The sequence below is a fragment of the Xenopus laevis genome, chromosome 9_10S (genome assembly GCF_017654675.1).
Source record: "Xenopus laevis strain J_2021 chromosome 9_10S, Xenopus_laevis_v10.1, whole genome shotgun sequence".
In the NCBI taxonomy this organism is placed as follows: Eukaryota; Metazoa; Chordata; class Amphibia; order Anura; family Pipidae; genus Xenopus; species Xenopus laevis.
Window position 1 is genome coordinate 30,371,961 of NC_054388.1, and position 15,312 is coordinate 30,387,272.

A 15,312-nucleotide genomic window follows, 5' to 3' on the forward strand; every position below is an offset into this window, starting at 1 on the left:
TAATTAGTCTAGACCTGGCAATTCATTTTATTTTGTGTAACAGGATGAAGAACGTAATTGGACATAAAAAATAATAAATATTTTATAAACCAACAATAATTTGTTATCGTTGATGATGATATGGTACTTTTATAAAATTTTATTAGTTAACTACAACTATGAGCCACAACTCTGCTATTATTGACTATAAGCCTTCACTGGCTATCCCTGCCATTGAGCAAGACTACTTTAGTATAAATCAGTGCTGTCAAACTTCAGTAGTACTTAGAGTTGGAAATTTTGCTGTCCAACATGTTGGAGGGCCAATATGGAAGCTGGTATTGACCACTCCCTTTTAAACCACACCTATGTTTAAGACCACATGCACATTAATGTTAGCACATCAAAAAAAATGGAATATACTGCAGGGATATCACTCATCAATCATATGTGAAAAAAGTTGATAAAGTCATATTAAGACATACCCTAAATCCATATGCTGCTTCTCCTCCACTGTGGACAACACAACAACCCCCAGCACATAATTAAACACTTTATGGACCCTTAAAAACTATTTCCAAATACTAACAAACCCTCATCAGGATCACACAAGTAACCAATCTGGGCCACTCTAAGACGAACAGTACATACTATATGAATTACAGTGACAAAAACACAGTTTTTCTGGGAGCTTACAGTCTGAGTCTGCGGTGTCAATTGCAGCCCAGGAACAATGCAGGGTCCATTTAATCCCAGTACAGTACAATTTAAAGCTTATATGAAGGTAACCCTTTACAGCAGCCAGACTTTAAAGAGGGGTCATATAAGGCATCTGGCCCACAGGTCATCAGTTGGACAGCACTCCCTCTCTAGTAATCAATAATGACTTTCTGAGAGTCATTATCGTTAAAAGTCTTTAAAGAAATGTCTCTCTGCTAATAAGTATAATTGGTTTATTCCTTTATAGCAAACGAAATCACCAGTGTTTTTCCAGAGTGTTATCTAAGTGATATTTGTGGTCTGGAAGGCATTTGTTTTATTGGTCACCCAAGGCAACAATTACACCCTGAGTATTCCTGCCCCATAACACTGAGTGGACAGAAAAAAATAATAAAATAATAAAATGGTCACCCCTCTTGTTCTTAGTCTGCACGTTTATTTAATTAACCTGAACCTTTGCATAGTTCTCACATACTCTGACAATATTTATATTCTTTGCACCTTAGCGAAACATGATATGTTTGCTTTGGACAATTGTTATTTCAACAAGTCTTTTACTTTTCTGTTCCAGCATGTGGTCCTTTTCATCTGAAGATTAATGAAAGTGCTCAAAAAGAGCTACACCACATTTTAGAATTGCTTGAGGTTAGGTACACTAAGACTGCTGGGATTTATTTCATAGACTTGTTTGTATTCTTGATACCTTTTCTCAACCACTGCGAAAAACTGTTACTGTATTCTACATACTCTGTCAACTATCACAGCAGTGCCTGTAATTAATCTCAGCTGCCCTATTACTATTTGAGATATAGCAAATCAAATCAATTTAAACTCGTTTCAGTCCCCTTCCTGAGGCTTGAGAATGTTTGTTCCCAATTTAACTAGTTCTTATTTTGATAATCTCCACAATACTGTTTTATCTTACTTACCTATGAACTACCATTCCTAGAATCCACCTCAATTTAATCCTTCACTCCCTTCATTCAATTCTAACCTATACCTGCTCTATCAGTGCCCTACATCCTTCTCTACCTGTTTCTCTACCTTTAAACCTTGGCCTGGTTGACTTCACATCTGACAACAACCTTCTGGCTATTACTTTGATGCTTAATTTATTAAGCATAATTATAATCTGAAAGATCCCCAGATTATCCCAAGCCATTCTCTTGCAATCCTCTCGGTTTCCTAATAAACAAACCCCACCCCTAATTATACTGATCAAAGGAAGGCATAAACCTCCATACAAAATTTACAACATACTCTATCTTCTACGTAAATATGGTCTACTTGTTCACACAAAAAACTTATCTCTGTTCTCAGTTTTACAAACATTCACAATAGCTCTTTCCCCCTTATAGCTGCTTGTTAAGAATATGAATCTGAAAGTCTTCCATACGTAATGTTCTTTACACAGAAGCCTAGAAGAGCAGGCGAGTTATTGTGTTTTCAGCCAGGACAACACTTTTCTGAAAGTAACATTTCTGACTGATCAAACGTTTCTGACTGATCTACAGAAAGTTGTGCTCACCAGGCAGCAATTGTTTTATCATCAGAAATTACAATGTCAACATCATGTCTCAACTTATCATGGTATTATTAAGTCATTAGCCATCTGTAAAACGCGCCGGGAGATTTCTTAGTTTTTAATCTAGGGAATATTAATTTATTATACTAACTTCTTAACTGTCTAACTTTGCACATTCTTAATTTTAAGAAATTAAATGTATCAATGTTACTTATAATTAGAATTATTAAAGAATGTATACATTTATATAATTATTTAAATAATGTATCCACTTTAATGTCTTATTTAAAAAAAAAATATATATATATATATATATAATACACAAAAGCCATGAATATCCTGTAAATTATATCCTTATAAACGGTGAGTAGTGATGTCATCAGTTATAAACGGTGAGTAGTGATGTCATTTCTGTCACATGACTCACTAAAATTTGTGTATTATAATAAATAAAGTACCCCCAGTTGTAAAATATGAGGATATTAGAAGTTACCTCGGAGTTCCATGACCTGTATAAAAACACTCGGCCTTCGGCCTCGTGTTTTTATATGGTCATGAAACTCCTCGGTAACTAATAATATCCTTATATTTTACAAGAGGGGGTACTTTATTCACTATATATATCATGTAGACATGGACATAGATAATGTAGTTTACTTAGGAGTTGATCTCTTGATTGACAAAAAGTAGAAGTGGATGCAGTTGAAACAATAAGAATAATCAGAATATAAAAATGAAAAAAAAAAAGATTAGACTAAATTGCTTCATGTATTCATTTACTCGGTCAACAAAACAGAACATGTACAAAACAATAAACTAGTCATAGTCTTTGAACATATACACAGAAAAAAAGTCTCTTTTTCCTGCCTGTCCCTTGTTATTGGGTGGGAACATTTCCTTCCTCAGTACTTTTATACTTGCTAGGCTCTAAATGGTATACACACTTATCAGTATATTTAGGAATGAGGCCTCCTACTGAGACATTCTGTGACAGAGCATACTGCAACATTTCCACTGATATTTTTATGTACAATCAACATTAAATATAAAATTGCTTGACATCTTTAGATATATTTCATGCAAATGTTTTTTCTTGAAAAAAAGGAAAAAGGAGCAAAAAACCCTAAAAAACTAAAAAGCCCCTAAAAATTAAAGAAAGATTTTGGAATGGAAAAGGACAAATCCCACTGACATCTACACAACCTCAACAAGTTTTGGATGGGGACGTTTTTTATTGGTGTTTTTTGTGATTTTTTCATTTAATAAATTACATATTTTTGATGGTTTAGAGTAATTAATATAATCCACTATTTTTAGTGTTTAAAAACATGATTTGGGGTAAAGAAAAAAAATTATATGATGTTAGTACATCTGCCCCTTAGTCATCTTAGAGTTGATCTTTAGCCCTACAGATTCTCTTCCAAGCTTTCACTCCTGTTGGAGTTTATAGCAATCTGTTTACTAAGGTTTCCCTGATGTAAGATTTGGTTTTCAAAGCAATCATACATTTCTTGGATAATATTAACTATATCTGCTGGTGTAAAATGTTTCTTTAATGTCTGTGACATGGCCTCCCAGCTTCTGGAACCAAAAACTTTCTCATAGTTAATAAAGGTAAAAAAAAATACTTTTTTTTTTTTTTTTAATAATACTTTATTACATCTACACAAATGATCCTTACAGAAACCTGCTGTTCCTTTTCAATTGAATGCTTGGTGTCATACAAAATAATCTGAGGTCCTTACTAGGTACACATCAGTTAAAGTTTGTAGTTTCAATACATTTATTCTGTTAGCAGTTGCTCATCATTTCAGATACTTTAAGATGTTCACTGAAGTTTCAATGTCATTGGGGGCTATGTAATCTTCCGGATGGGCCTTTCACTCTTCATCTGCATAGGACAATTCCATTTAAATCATTTGTTGGACAGTCTTAGTGATACAATACAACTCTTTTCTATGATCTTCATTTGCTGATGCTTTTCCTTATCGATCAGTTCATCTGCATGTGCCCTCTGATCCCTTCTTACACTTTTTACCTATCAACTTTTGAGCCTGGCTTTTAATTGTAAGGCTTTGTGGAACTTCTTGGCCTTGATATGTTTCCTGAAACCAATAAATTCCCATATTTGCTGTGACATCCACTCCTTCAGTCGTTTGTGCTTGATAGAATATGGATTTGACAAGGTGATGTGATTTGCCATGATGATTTAACCCTGGATTTTATATGCTCCACATCTAACCTACCGGTAAATGTTTAATTACATCTGTTATCCCTTAACTGAATGAATCTTCTTTTTTGTAGTGGAAATTTCTTTTTGCTTTCGATTATCTTTATGTGCAACTAAATTATTATACAATTGTCTCCATCAATGTCACCTGCATTCTAGCTCTGAAGTCCTAAGTTCGTTACCAACCTGAGAACACTTGTTTATCAAAATTACAACTAAACTTACATTTTTCTAAAGCAAGAATGTATCCTTATAGACTAAAAAATCTGAATATAAGGAGCACGGATGAATAATAACGCAGCACAAATACGACAATAAAAAATTCTACATCAATAAAGAATTTTAAATTCCAAGCAAAAAAATATCCTGAAAAACCTCTAAATCTTGAGGTAGAAAATTCTATTGACTTCAACATGACCTTGCCTGATTTAATATGTGAATTTTGTATTAGTTATTTGTGGCTTTTATGATGTCAATTTTTTGTGGTTCCGAGTAATTAATTAAATCCATGATTTTTTGAACTAAAAGGTTCGATTCAGGAAACCAAAAAAAAAAAAAATAGGAAAGTTAATAAACTGGCCCCTTCCTTTACATTTTAGAGCTTTTTTATGAACCCAAGTACAAAGCACAAAATAACAAAACTGTATAATCCTCTATACTTGCACCAAAATACTGGTTGCTTGCCAGCAAAATGCAACCACAATTTGCACCCAGCTTGGTAAATCATGCATAATTTGTGGCACATGCTATTTGTTGGATGCCCATAATTATGATGGAGCTGAACATAAATCACTTACATTTATTAGGCGTTTGAAAAAAAAAATCGGGATGCACCAAATATGCATATTAGGATTCGGATTTGGTATTCGGCTGAATCGTTCTCGAAGAATTAGTGGATTCGGTGCATCCCTAGAAAAAAACACTAAATGTACGTTAGACAAAAAAGAGCTGCGTATGAGGCCTATGTTCTGAGCTTTGGGTTGTTCTGGGCATGTCCTTATGTGTGCTTTTTAAAATGTTTGTTGATGTTCTGGTGTCATAATCTGTGTGCCCTTCAATGGAGTGATAAGTGTGGATATGGCCTTGTGGCTCTCCACATGCCTTTTTGACATTCTGTATTTGTATGATCACTATCTCTCTAAGAAAGTAAATCACTTCATTAATGCCATGGAATCCCAGATCTGCCTGGTTGTAAGCATTCCATATCATACTAAAAATTTAAGGAAAAGGCATACTGTACATCATACAGACTGTCAGCTAATATCCATCCATCCCTGAAACTTTTGTAGTGCTTCCTCCTAATCAAAGACTCCAAGCTGCATAGGAAGGACTAGACACACAATACAGACTCATAAAACATATTGACCAGCCTAATGTGACACTATGCTTTTTTTCGATTGACAGTAAAATGGTGGCAAGAAATAGCTAATACTGCTGCCAATTGTGCATGCAGACAGCCATACACTTTTAAAGAACTAAAGCTTAACTAAAGAATTAGGGCAGAAATGTTATCAGTTACCCAAGCTTACGAACCAAGGCATAATTTAATGAATTGATATAATATAAATGTCACAATATAAGGCTTATTGGTAAATAGTTCAGCTCATTGACACATGGCAGCTCAGAAACCAACACAATTTGCATCAGAATTTAATAATTTGCCCTGTAGCATCATCTTAATTTACAGGCTAGCCTAATTTTCTCTTTGATGATTTGCAACAACTCCTAAACTTAGCTTCTCAATGGCTGTTCAAAGCACACTGAATATGTATTCATGCTACAGTCACATCTAACAAAATTCAAGATGGGAAACTCCTTTGACAACTTTAAAACCCTGGATCATTATATATATGCGATGCACCTTTAGACAGGTTCAATTAGTTCAAAAAAACATAAAATATGGCATCGCTAGCCAAAATAGTTTTTACAGTTTAGTTCTCCAAGGCAACAGTCTGTTCACTGCACACTTTGGAATTTTGCATGAAAATGTCCAATTGTGCATTTTGCACAATGTGTGCCCACTTAAAAAACAAAGTACAAAACTATGCGTTTTCACACATAATTCTGTGTTCAGGCTGATGCCATTAAAGTCTATTGTTGCCTGCTAGGATTGCCACTTTAGAGAAAAAGAACCCCACTTATATCAAGTTACCACTGAATCATGAATTATTTCTTGAATATAATAAATATCAATTGATTCACTTAAGGTCCATTAGGACATATTTAATCATTGGAAATTAGTTATTAATTAATAAAGAAATGAATTAATTACTCGGCAATCTGTAGGTTCTGGCAGATGCCAGAGGGGCTGCTATAAGGTGCCATAGAAAATCAGTATTTAGTGGGCTGGTGTAGTCTGTTTGGGCCTCTGTGTAGCTGAAATGACAGGGACTATTTTAAATTCTCAGCCCAGACCTGCCACACACTGCCTAAAACGTCTCCCCTATAAACATGTAATAATTGCACCGCTTTCCAGCTACTCCTGTCCATTTTAAATTGCTCTTCCCTTATCCACACGTAAAAAAAACCGCCTCTATGAAGTCCCTAAGCTAAGAAACTACGGAAACCCCGACCGAACACGCTGCAAGCTCTCGCCATGCCTGTAGCGCGCAAGAGAATTCCTTTACTACAGATACGCCACTATGTGGAACCTCCGCGCTCTTTCTGCCTGGCGCCAACTCCCACCCTTTGATTCTGATTGGTCTCTGCTCTAAACAGCAGCAGCCTATTGCTGAAGGACGAGGGGGCGGTAGGAAAGGAACCCGGAACCTTTAGCCTGCTGTGTTTCTTCTCCCCGGGAGTAAAAGATTAACGGACGGGCCATTGAGATGGGGTTCGAGTGGCCGTGTCAGTACAATTTCCCTCCCTTCTTCACGTGGGCACAGCTGCGAGTGGGCTAATGTGGGAGGGGTAGTTAGGTAAAAGAAGACATAATACTAACATCCAGTGTCACTGCTATTAAGTTCCGGGTGGAAACAAGGAAGTGGGTCAGCAAAGAAGCAGAGCACCAATCACAACTGCTTTATTTTCTTTTAGGAAGCTTCAACTTGCTGCTCTCCTAAAATGACAACTCCCACCAAGCCCCGAAACACTTGTTAATGAGCCATGTATGAGAGACTCTTGTGCTTCTCATTATTAAAGGGTAGTTGACCTTAATAATAACTAAATTTAATTCCCTCTTCATTTTTTTTTTATATCTGGTGATTTTTCTGGATGTTTTCCTGCAGCTTTTAGACTTGGAATTGAAACTGTTATCTGGTTGCTGTGTGCGAATTACCCCTAGCAACCAGGCAGCAGCTTTGTAACCTGAATAGAGAAGGTATAGGCAAGAGCCCCAAAAAGAAAAAAAATCTGCAATAAACTGAAAACCAAATCCAAAAAAGCAATTGTAACATATTTTATAATTTGCTCAATTTTGTCGTGTCCAAAATGAAGCTCACTCCTTCCCCATTGGGTCCTTCGATGCTGCCGCTTTCATCTTAGGCCCTGCTAGACCCCCATATCATTTCACCACCATTCTGCCCCCTCAGGTTGCACCCTAGCTAGTTGCCTACTCCTCGATCTGTCCCTGCTGTGAATGCAGTGGGAATGGCAATATGGCAAGATTTCATATTCCTGATAAATAAATATGGAGAACCATTATGCCATACTGATTCACCTTAATGTTAACTTTCAGTATGTTTTAAAACTTCCTTTTCATTAGCAACTTCTCAGTGGACCTTATTTTCTTTATTGAATGTACAGTAGACCCCCATTTTAAATTTTTCAGGAAACCAGAACCAAATGTTGTAAAATCTGGGAAATCCTTTGTAAAAATATGGCTATATTCACTGTGCATTTTTTATTGATAACCATAATAAAATGTGTAAAATGAGGGGAAACCTAAAATCGGAGTATGTAAAATTGAGGTTTTGAATTATGTGCCTTCTACTCAGCTTACAAACCAGGGTCACCGACCCCAGCAGCCAAGTATACTCCCTGAGTCTACTCTTTTATTTATTATTTTACAATTTATCAATGCCCGGATACGACCGTATTCTGCTTTTTCTCTGGCAATCTCTGCCTCGAGCTGTCAGACTTTCTTCTTCTTTCCAAATTTTCAAATGCTTACTTAAGACCCACCTGTTTAGGGAAGCTTTTTCAATGTACCTTAATTAATCAGTCATAGTTGTGTCATAAATCACTCATTTGTTTCTGAAATCTTTCTGTATCAAGTATCAAACTTTCTGTTTGTACCCTAACCTTGTGTGTAAAGCACTGCATAACTTCTTGGTGCTATATAACTAAATGATGAGGAAGTGAGAAGGAACTGCAGCTGTTACCATAGGTTGCTTAGTATATACCTAATATACAGTAAATGCAGCTGGATGGGCAGTAGATAAGTACCCACATAAGAAGTACTTTCCTATTTCTTTTCCTCCTCTCCCAAATACATAGACATTGTTTTCCCCTTACTATAGAAGCATCAGGATAACATTTATATGCTTTACATTTATTTTGTTCAGGTTACAGCCTAATTTGGATACTAGGCAAAAGCAACTGTCAGCATGGAGCTCGTTGATCCTGTCTTACTGTCGGCACAACAAGATGTACACTATGAATTTAATGGAAATCCAAGAAAGTCCATTGTTTAACAACAAGAAGATTCAGCGTATCCTTAATTTTTTTAAGCAAGCTGTCACCTGTCTATTACATTTGGGCTAATTCTCTACAATGTGTGTCATTCCTGCATCTGTCACTCCTGTATCTATCACACTGGCACTCCTGCATCTTGTGAGATTGTGTGTTTATTCTGTAAGGGTTCCAAAAATAGTGGATTCTCAGTGACAAGAAAACCACCCTGTGTGCTGTTGCCCATATATTTGCATTAAGACAGCCAAACAATTGCTTACCTTATGTTATGCTAGCCTGAAGATCTATGTTCTTGCCATAGTGAAAAGGGTATATAGGCTAAAACAGACCGTATACCTCTTTGTTCAACATGAGGGCAATAAATAGGGTTGATGCTGAATCTAGTTTTTGCCTATTGTTTTAATTAGGAAATATGTGCTAAAGGAAATAACCAGTAACTCAAAAGATTACTGATTAAATTAAGGAAAATTGGCCTGGGACATATTTGTCTGGCTGAAGGATAGATTATACAGAGTGGTAAACATTTTCTAATTTGACCAGTGTGGAGTACTGCAGGGGTCTGTCCTTGGCCCCTTGCTTTTTAACTTTTTTATTAAAGGAAAACTATGCCCTCAAACAATATAGGTCTCTATAAAAAAAAATCCCCTCTGGGGTCCTACAATTCACACTGCACACAAACTATATATGTTAGTTCACATGAGCCAATAAATGAACACATTTTCGTCTTTGGCTTCCAAATTTCTTCATGTTACAGTTAGAGCTGCAGTATTTCTGGTGATCTCTGAGGAGCAGAAAGAATCCCAAGGCACAAAGGATAATTGCAAGCAAGCTGCCTTGCGTGTTTATTGCGAAGTGCAACGTTTCGGGGTCACGCCCCTTTCTCAAGCATGCTGGACTGTTTGGGAGGCGGCCGATCCTCTACCTTCGTGCACCAGGTAAACAGACCGTATACCTCTTTGTTCAACATGAGGGCAATAAATAGGGTTGATGCTGAATCTAGTTTTTGCCTATTGTTTTAATTAGGAAATATGTGCTAAAGGAAATAACCAGTAACTCAAAAGATTACTGATTAAATTAAGGAAAATTGGCCTGGGACATATTTGTCTGGCTGAAGGATAGATTATACAGAGTGGTAAACATTTTCTAATTTGACCAGTGTGGAGTACTGCAGGGGTCTGTCCTTGGCCCCTTGCTTTTTAACTTTTTTATTAAAGGAAAACTATGCCCTCAAACAATATAGGTCTCTATAAAAAAAAATCCCCTCTGGGGTCCTACAATTCACACTGCACACAAACTATATATGTTAGTTCACATGAGCCAATAAATGAACACATTTTCGTCTTTGGCTTCCAAATTTCTTCATGTTACAGTTAGAGCTGCAGTATTTCTGGTGATCTCTGAGGAGCAGAAAGAATCCCAAGGCACAAAGGATAATTGCAAGCAAGCTGCCTTGCGTGTTTATTGCGAAGTGCAACGTTTCGGGGTCACGCCCCTTTCTCAAGCATGCTGGACTGTTTGGGAGGCGGCCGATCCTCTACCTTCGTGCACCAGGTGTCGTTACTCTAATTTACTAAGGGTGTGCGAGAGCCATAGTTGATCTCTGAAGAGCACACAGACCATCAAGGTAAAAGATATAAAAGGGCAATATTTTCATATAATATACTGTTTCCTTGCGTTGTAAAACTAGTGTTTAGTACATCATTCCCCACTTGGATCCCTGAGCGCCTATTCCGCTAGGTAAATGCCACCCTACTTCCCTTTCTTTGGGCTAAAAAAATTCCCATGCATAGCCTGGCTCTTCTTAACAGCCCTGCTTGACAAGGGAAGCCTGGCCCTCCCTTATCTATGCTTTTATTTTCTGGCTAGCCAAATCCATTATGTTCATGGCTGGTTCCATAGCAATGTTGATGACCCTGGCTTCCTGCTACTGGCCTCAAGGCAGTGCTCAATAGAGGCGATTAAGAATATACCATATGGGCAGCTGTCAGACTATGACAATTATCCAACTACAGTTTCCACTTCGCTTTAGAGCATGGCGAATTGCATGCTCCTATACCGGGCACCTGTCGGCCCCACTCTCCCCCTCCCTTCCTCTGTGGAGGAACTCCAATCTACCCCATCTAAAATCCATCCAGGAATTTACGTACTGGCTACTAATGGGCCTGATATTCCTGGGGGACACTCTGAGGAACCAGGTTTTCCCTACGTTCCATCAGCTCAAGAAGCCAACATTACAACTCTTCCAACTTCACCGCGCATTCAAAGCCCAATTCTCCTCCTTAAAGGTTACATACAATTCCCGTCCTGTGAAACTAATCCTCCCTGATCCCGAGCGGAAAAAGCTGACATCAAGAATATAAAAAAGATTGGTGCCATGTTACACTTACTTCATTAGCGTGGCCCACCTGCTGCCAACTTCAGAAGGAAGGAGGGGAGCAGCATCTTCTTCCAGCTACAGCGGTTTCTTCCCTTATTGGTCACAGAATTTCAAGTCCCGGTAAAGCGATTGGATGAGCTGGAGGGGAAGTTCAAACCTAAGATATCCAATCCCTGAGCAGCTCAACCGGATTTAAACTCTGTGACCAATAATGGAAAGGAATGGACAGAAGATACCCCCCCTCGTGCACCCTCCCTTCCGAAGTCAGCAGCTCTCAGAAAGCAGGGGGCCCGGCTAATCAAGTAAGTGTGGCATGGCTTGGCCCCCGTTACCCTCCGGGCTCTGTATAACTGTCCCCCTCTAAAGGCGGCCCTGGAATAATGCATATGTTATTCTTTACACGTACATTAGAGGACATTATGGGCAGATAGCAGGGGATCTTTTTTCCCCATAGAAAAGATCAACACACCAGATGACACCCCTTTAGACAAAAGGGAACAGAACTTTCATTTAAAGCAGCGTAGATTGTTCTTCACAGTGAGGACATTGAGGTTGTAGAATGCCCTTCTGGGTGTTGATGTGATGGCTGATTCTATTATTACATTTAAGGGGGATGATTTCTCAAACAACTAGAATATCCAAGGCTATTGCAATCTTAAGACCTACAGTTAGTTAGAAAGAAAATCATGTAAACATTAAATAAACCCAATAATCTGGTATTGCTTCCAATAAGGATTAATTATATCTTAGTTTGGATCAAGTACAAGCTACTGTTTTATTATTACAGAGAAAAAGGAAATCATATATAACAATTTTGATTATTTATATAAAATGAAGTCTATGGGAGAAGGCCTTTCCGTAATTCTGAGCTTTCTGGATAATGGGTTTCCATTGAAGGGATCCTATACCTGTATTGATATCAGTATGTATGTATAGTTTAGTATATGTTACAGTACAAATCCTTCTGGGGTTCATCTGGAGTGGTTAAGCTGAATGGACTTTAGTCTTTTTTCAACCCCACTTAACTATATATTGTTTTCAGAATCTGATAATGAAACTTATGTCACATTCTGTTTCTCGATCCCTATTAACACGATCAAATCAGCAGTCCAGTGAAAGGCCCTCTGTGTAATCAAACTCTTCCCTTCCCATAGCTGGAGTATGTTAAGTTGTAAATAGAAAGAAGCAGCTCATTATACAGAGGACATCTAAAGGTGGCCATAGACATCACAATTACGATCTTTCCTGGGAAAGATTGTTTATTTCAATACACACGTATAATACACAAGCTGAATCGTCAGATATACAATAGAATTCTACCTGTATCTGATGATTCAGAACTAACAATGGCTGATTTCTCACATGCCTGATCAACGAGCCGACCGATATCCAAGTCTTCTGCCGGGATCTCGTCTCCCACCATACACATACCGAATATCGTACGAAAATTAGTTTCATACAATATTATCATTGCGTCTATAGCCACCTTAAGCGTAGTGTCAGATTGGTGTGTCCTGGGCCCCACCACCCCAGCAACGGAAGCCCCCTTAAAACAAGCTGTTCAGTTTAAATATGCCTACAGCTGGCTCAGACATGACCCTTGTTATTCCATTATCAATATTCGGCAGTAGTGGTCTGGGTTCAGTGGCCATATTGTTCATAGGAATGAGTCTGAGATAGGAAATAATGTGGCACTATAGAATTTCATATACAGTAATGTGCAGACCTTAACATACTGTGTTCCAGGAAAGTTGTGTTTGGAATCTGTACAGGTGGTTCTAGAGGAACTCAGGAAAAAAGGTATTTAAATTGGGTTTTTAATTTCATATGTTTTATATGAAGTATAATTCATATTAAATGATAACTCTGTGGTTTTGTAAAATCTGATTTGTGTTTTTTTCAGGCTGTTAAACACACTGACTTCCATTCTAAAGCCCCTTCTCCCATTTTTGCAGGGATCCTAAAACAGAAAAACTGTGGGATGTGTAGGAAGGCTTATGGCAAGCTACTAGGAAACCCTTTATAAACACTAGTGGATATAAAACAGATAACCACACATTAACATTCTAATGTTTCCATTAGAGAAATACAGGCGTTAAATCAAATACAATGCAAAATTATCTTTAAAACATTTATTTCATTTTATTGACATGAATAATATGACTGCTTTCTTGCAGTGAATCTTGAGAGGATAGATAAGAACAAATTTAGGTTCCTGATCATGTGGAGGAGACCAGATGAATGGGGCAAAGTCATTTACCAGTGGGTAAGACGAGTTTTCTTAGTGTATAACTGCAAGAGAAATCTTTACTGTTTGCCCATTGACAAAAATTGCTCTTCTTTAGATTGAAGCAAAATCATTGCAGTGCCTTAGTAGTGTTTTGACAGTGATAAAAGTATGCTTGCTTTGTCCCATGGTCCTATACGTACAACCAAAGTACACCCACATTTCAGAAATAGTGTGTTGTAGGGCAATGAACACCAATAATAGTGCATGAGTTATTGGCCTGGTTAGTGGCTGGCATCGCAGAAGTAGTAGCTCTTAATGGGTTTGCTGTGCCAATGAAAACCCTCACTTGAGAATAAAGTGGGCACCTCTTTGCACTAATAAAAGTGCATGAACTATTGCCCTGGTTAGTGGCTGACACTGGAACATGACCATGTATATAGGCATACAACTGCTGTGACACACAAAATTTAACACTAAGGTGAGAGCAAGCGAGTAAATCATTTTGATGTATTAACAGTTCTTTTCCCATAGGTCTCTAGAATGGAATGACCAATTCTCTCTTCACTCTTTATGAGTTGATTAGTGGCGATGACACAGAAGGAGAAGGTAAATTATTGGGCTTGTACTTTGTACTTGTACATGTTTAGTATATATAATTGATGGTATTGTATATTCTGTCACCCAGAATTCCATGGGTTGGATGAGGCCATGCTGATCAGATCCTAGGAAGCCCTGCAGCAAGAACACAAAGCCGAAATCATCACACTGAACGAAAGCAGAGGCGGGAAATTCTTTTAACAAACAATTCTATTTTGGTGTTATCTAGCTGCCTGGTAGAACTACTTTATGCTTTTATAGCAAATGGAAAAGCATCATCTCTAGGTGTTCTGTTACCTGTCAGAGCAGAAAGCCAGCCTGGACCCTGGAGAGCCAGTTCATACCTCTGATAATATTACACCTGGGTGACACCCTTGGAAATAAGGGTTCTATTTTTACATTATATTGTATATTTCACAGGAAGCCTGTGTGTTAAGAAACTATTTTCACTTCCTTGCAAATAAATTCTTAACAAGCCATCTAATGCATTTTATTAAAAGTATTCAGCATATTCTGTTCATTGTACTTGGTTTCCCCTAAACTGTTAAATCCCTTTTTGCAATACAACAGCAAGATCCAACAGCCTGTGTTCCTATAGCCTTGAGTGAAAAAAAACTCAAAACATTGACATCTGAAAGCTTGCGAGATCATGGCAAAGTCAACTGTCCTAGGCAAAATATAAACTATTTATTCAATTCCAGTTTTTCAATTTTCTTTTTGCTTGTCGGCCCATTAAAAATGATCAATAAATTATGAATTTGAGGTATTCCTGTTTTTTTTAGGTTTTTATATTCCGATTTTGTAATAAATAAGGTTAACGTTCATGTTTTCTTTTTTTAATTGTGTTTATTCGAAGTAGAAGAAACTTTTAAAATTACTCAAATCAAAATGTTGATTAATAGGCCTCCAAGTGTAACTTCAAGCAGGTATTAGCCTGTATTGCCGAAACTGCACTATTCAATACACACAGAATAAGACTAAACAAACTAAAGTTTATTCTTTTGACATCAGAAGATGCTGGT

General features: G+C 37.4%; 1 protein-coding gene across 1 annotated transcript; it reads left to right on the top strand.

Annotated features, from left to right (window-relative positions):
• The first annotated feature begins 7,243 nt into the window (after nucleotides 1–7,243).
• Nucleotides 7,244–15,043, top strand: vps25.S (vacuolar protein sorting 25 homolog S homeolog). The gene is made up of 6 exons (XM_018237708.2): nucleotides 7,244–7,372; nucleotides 8,960–9,105; nucleotides 13,210–13,263; nucleotides 13,641–13,729; nucleotides 14,225–14,299; nucleotides 14,379–15,043. The coding sequence occupies exons 2-5, from the start codon at nucleotides 9,042–9,044 to the stop codon at nucleotides 14,240–14,242; spliced, it is 225 nt and encodes a 74-aa protein (XP_018093197.2). The 5' UTR covers nucleotides 7,244–7,372; nucleotides 8,960–9,041; the 3' UTR covers nucleotides 14,243–14,299; nucleotides 14,379–15,043.
• The last annotated feature ends 269 nt before the right edge of the window (nucleotides 15,044–15,312 follow it).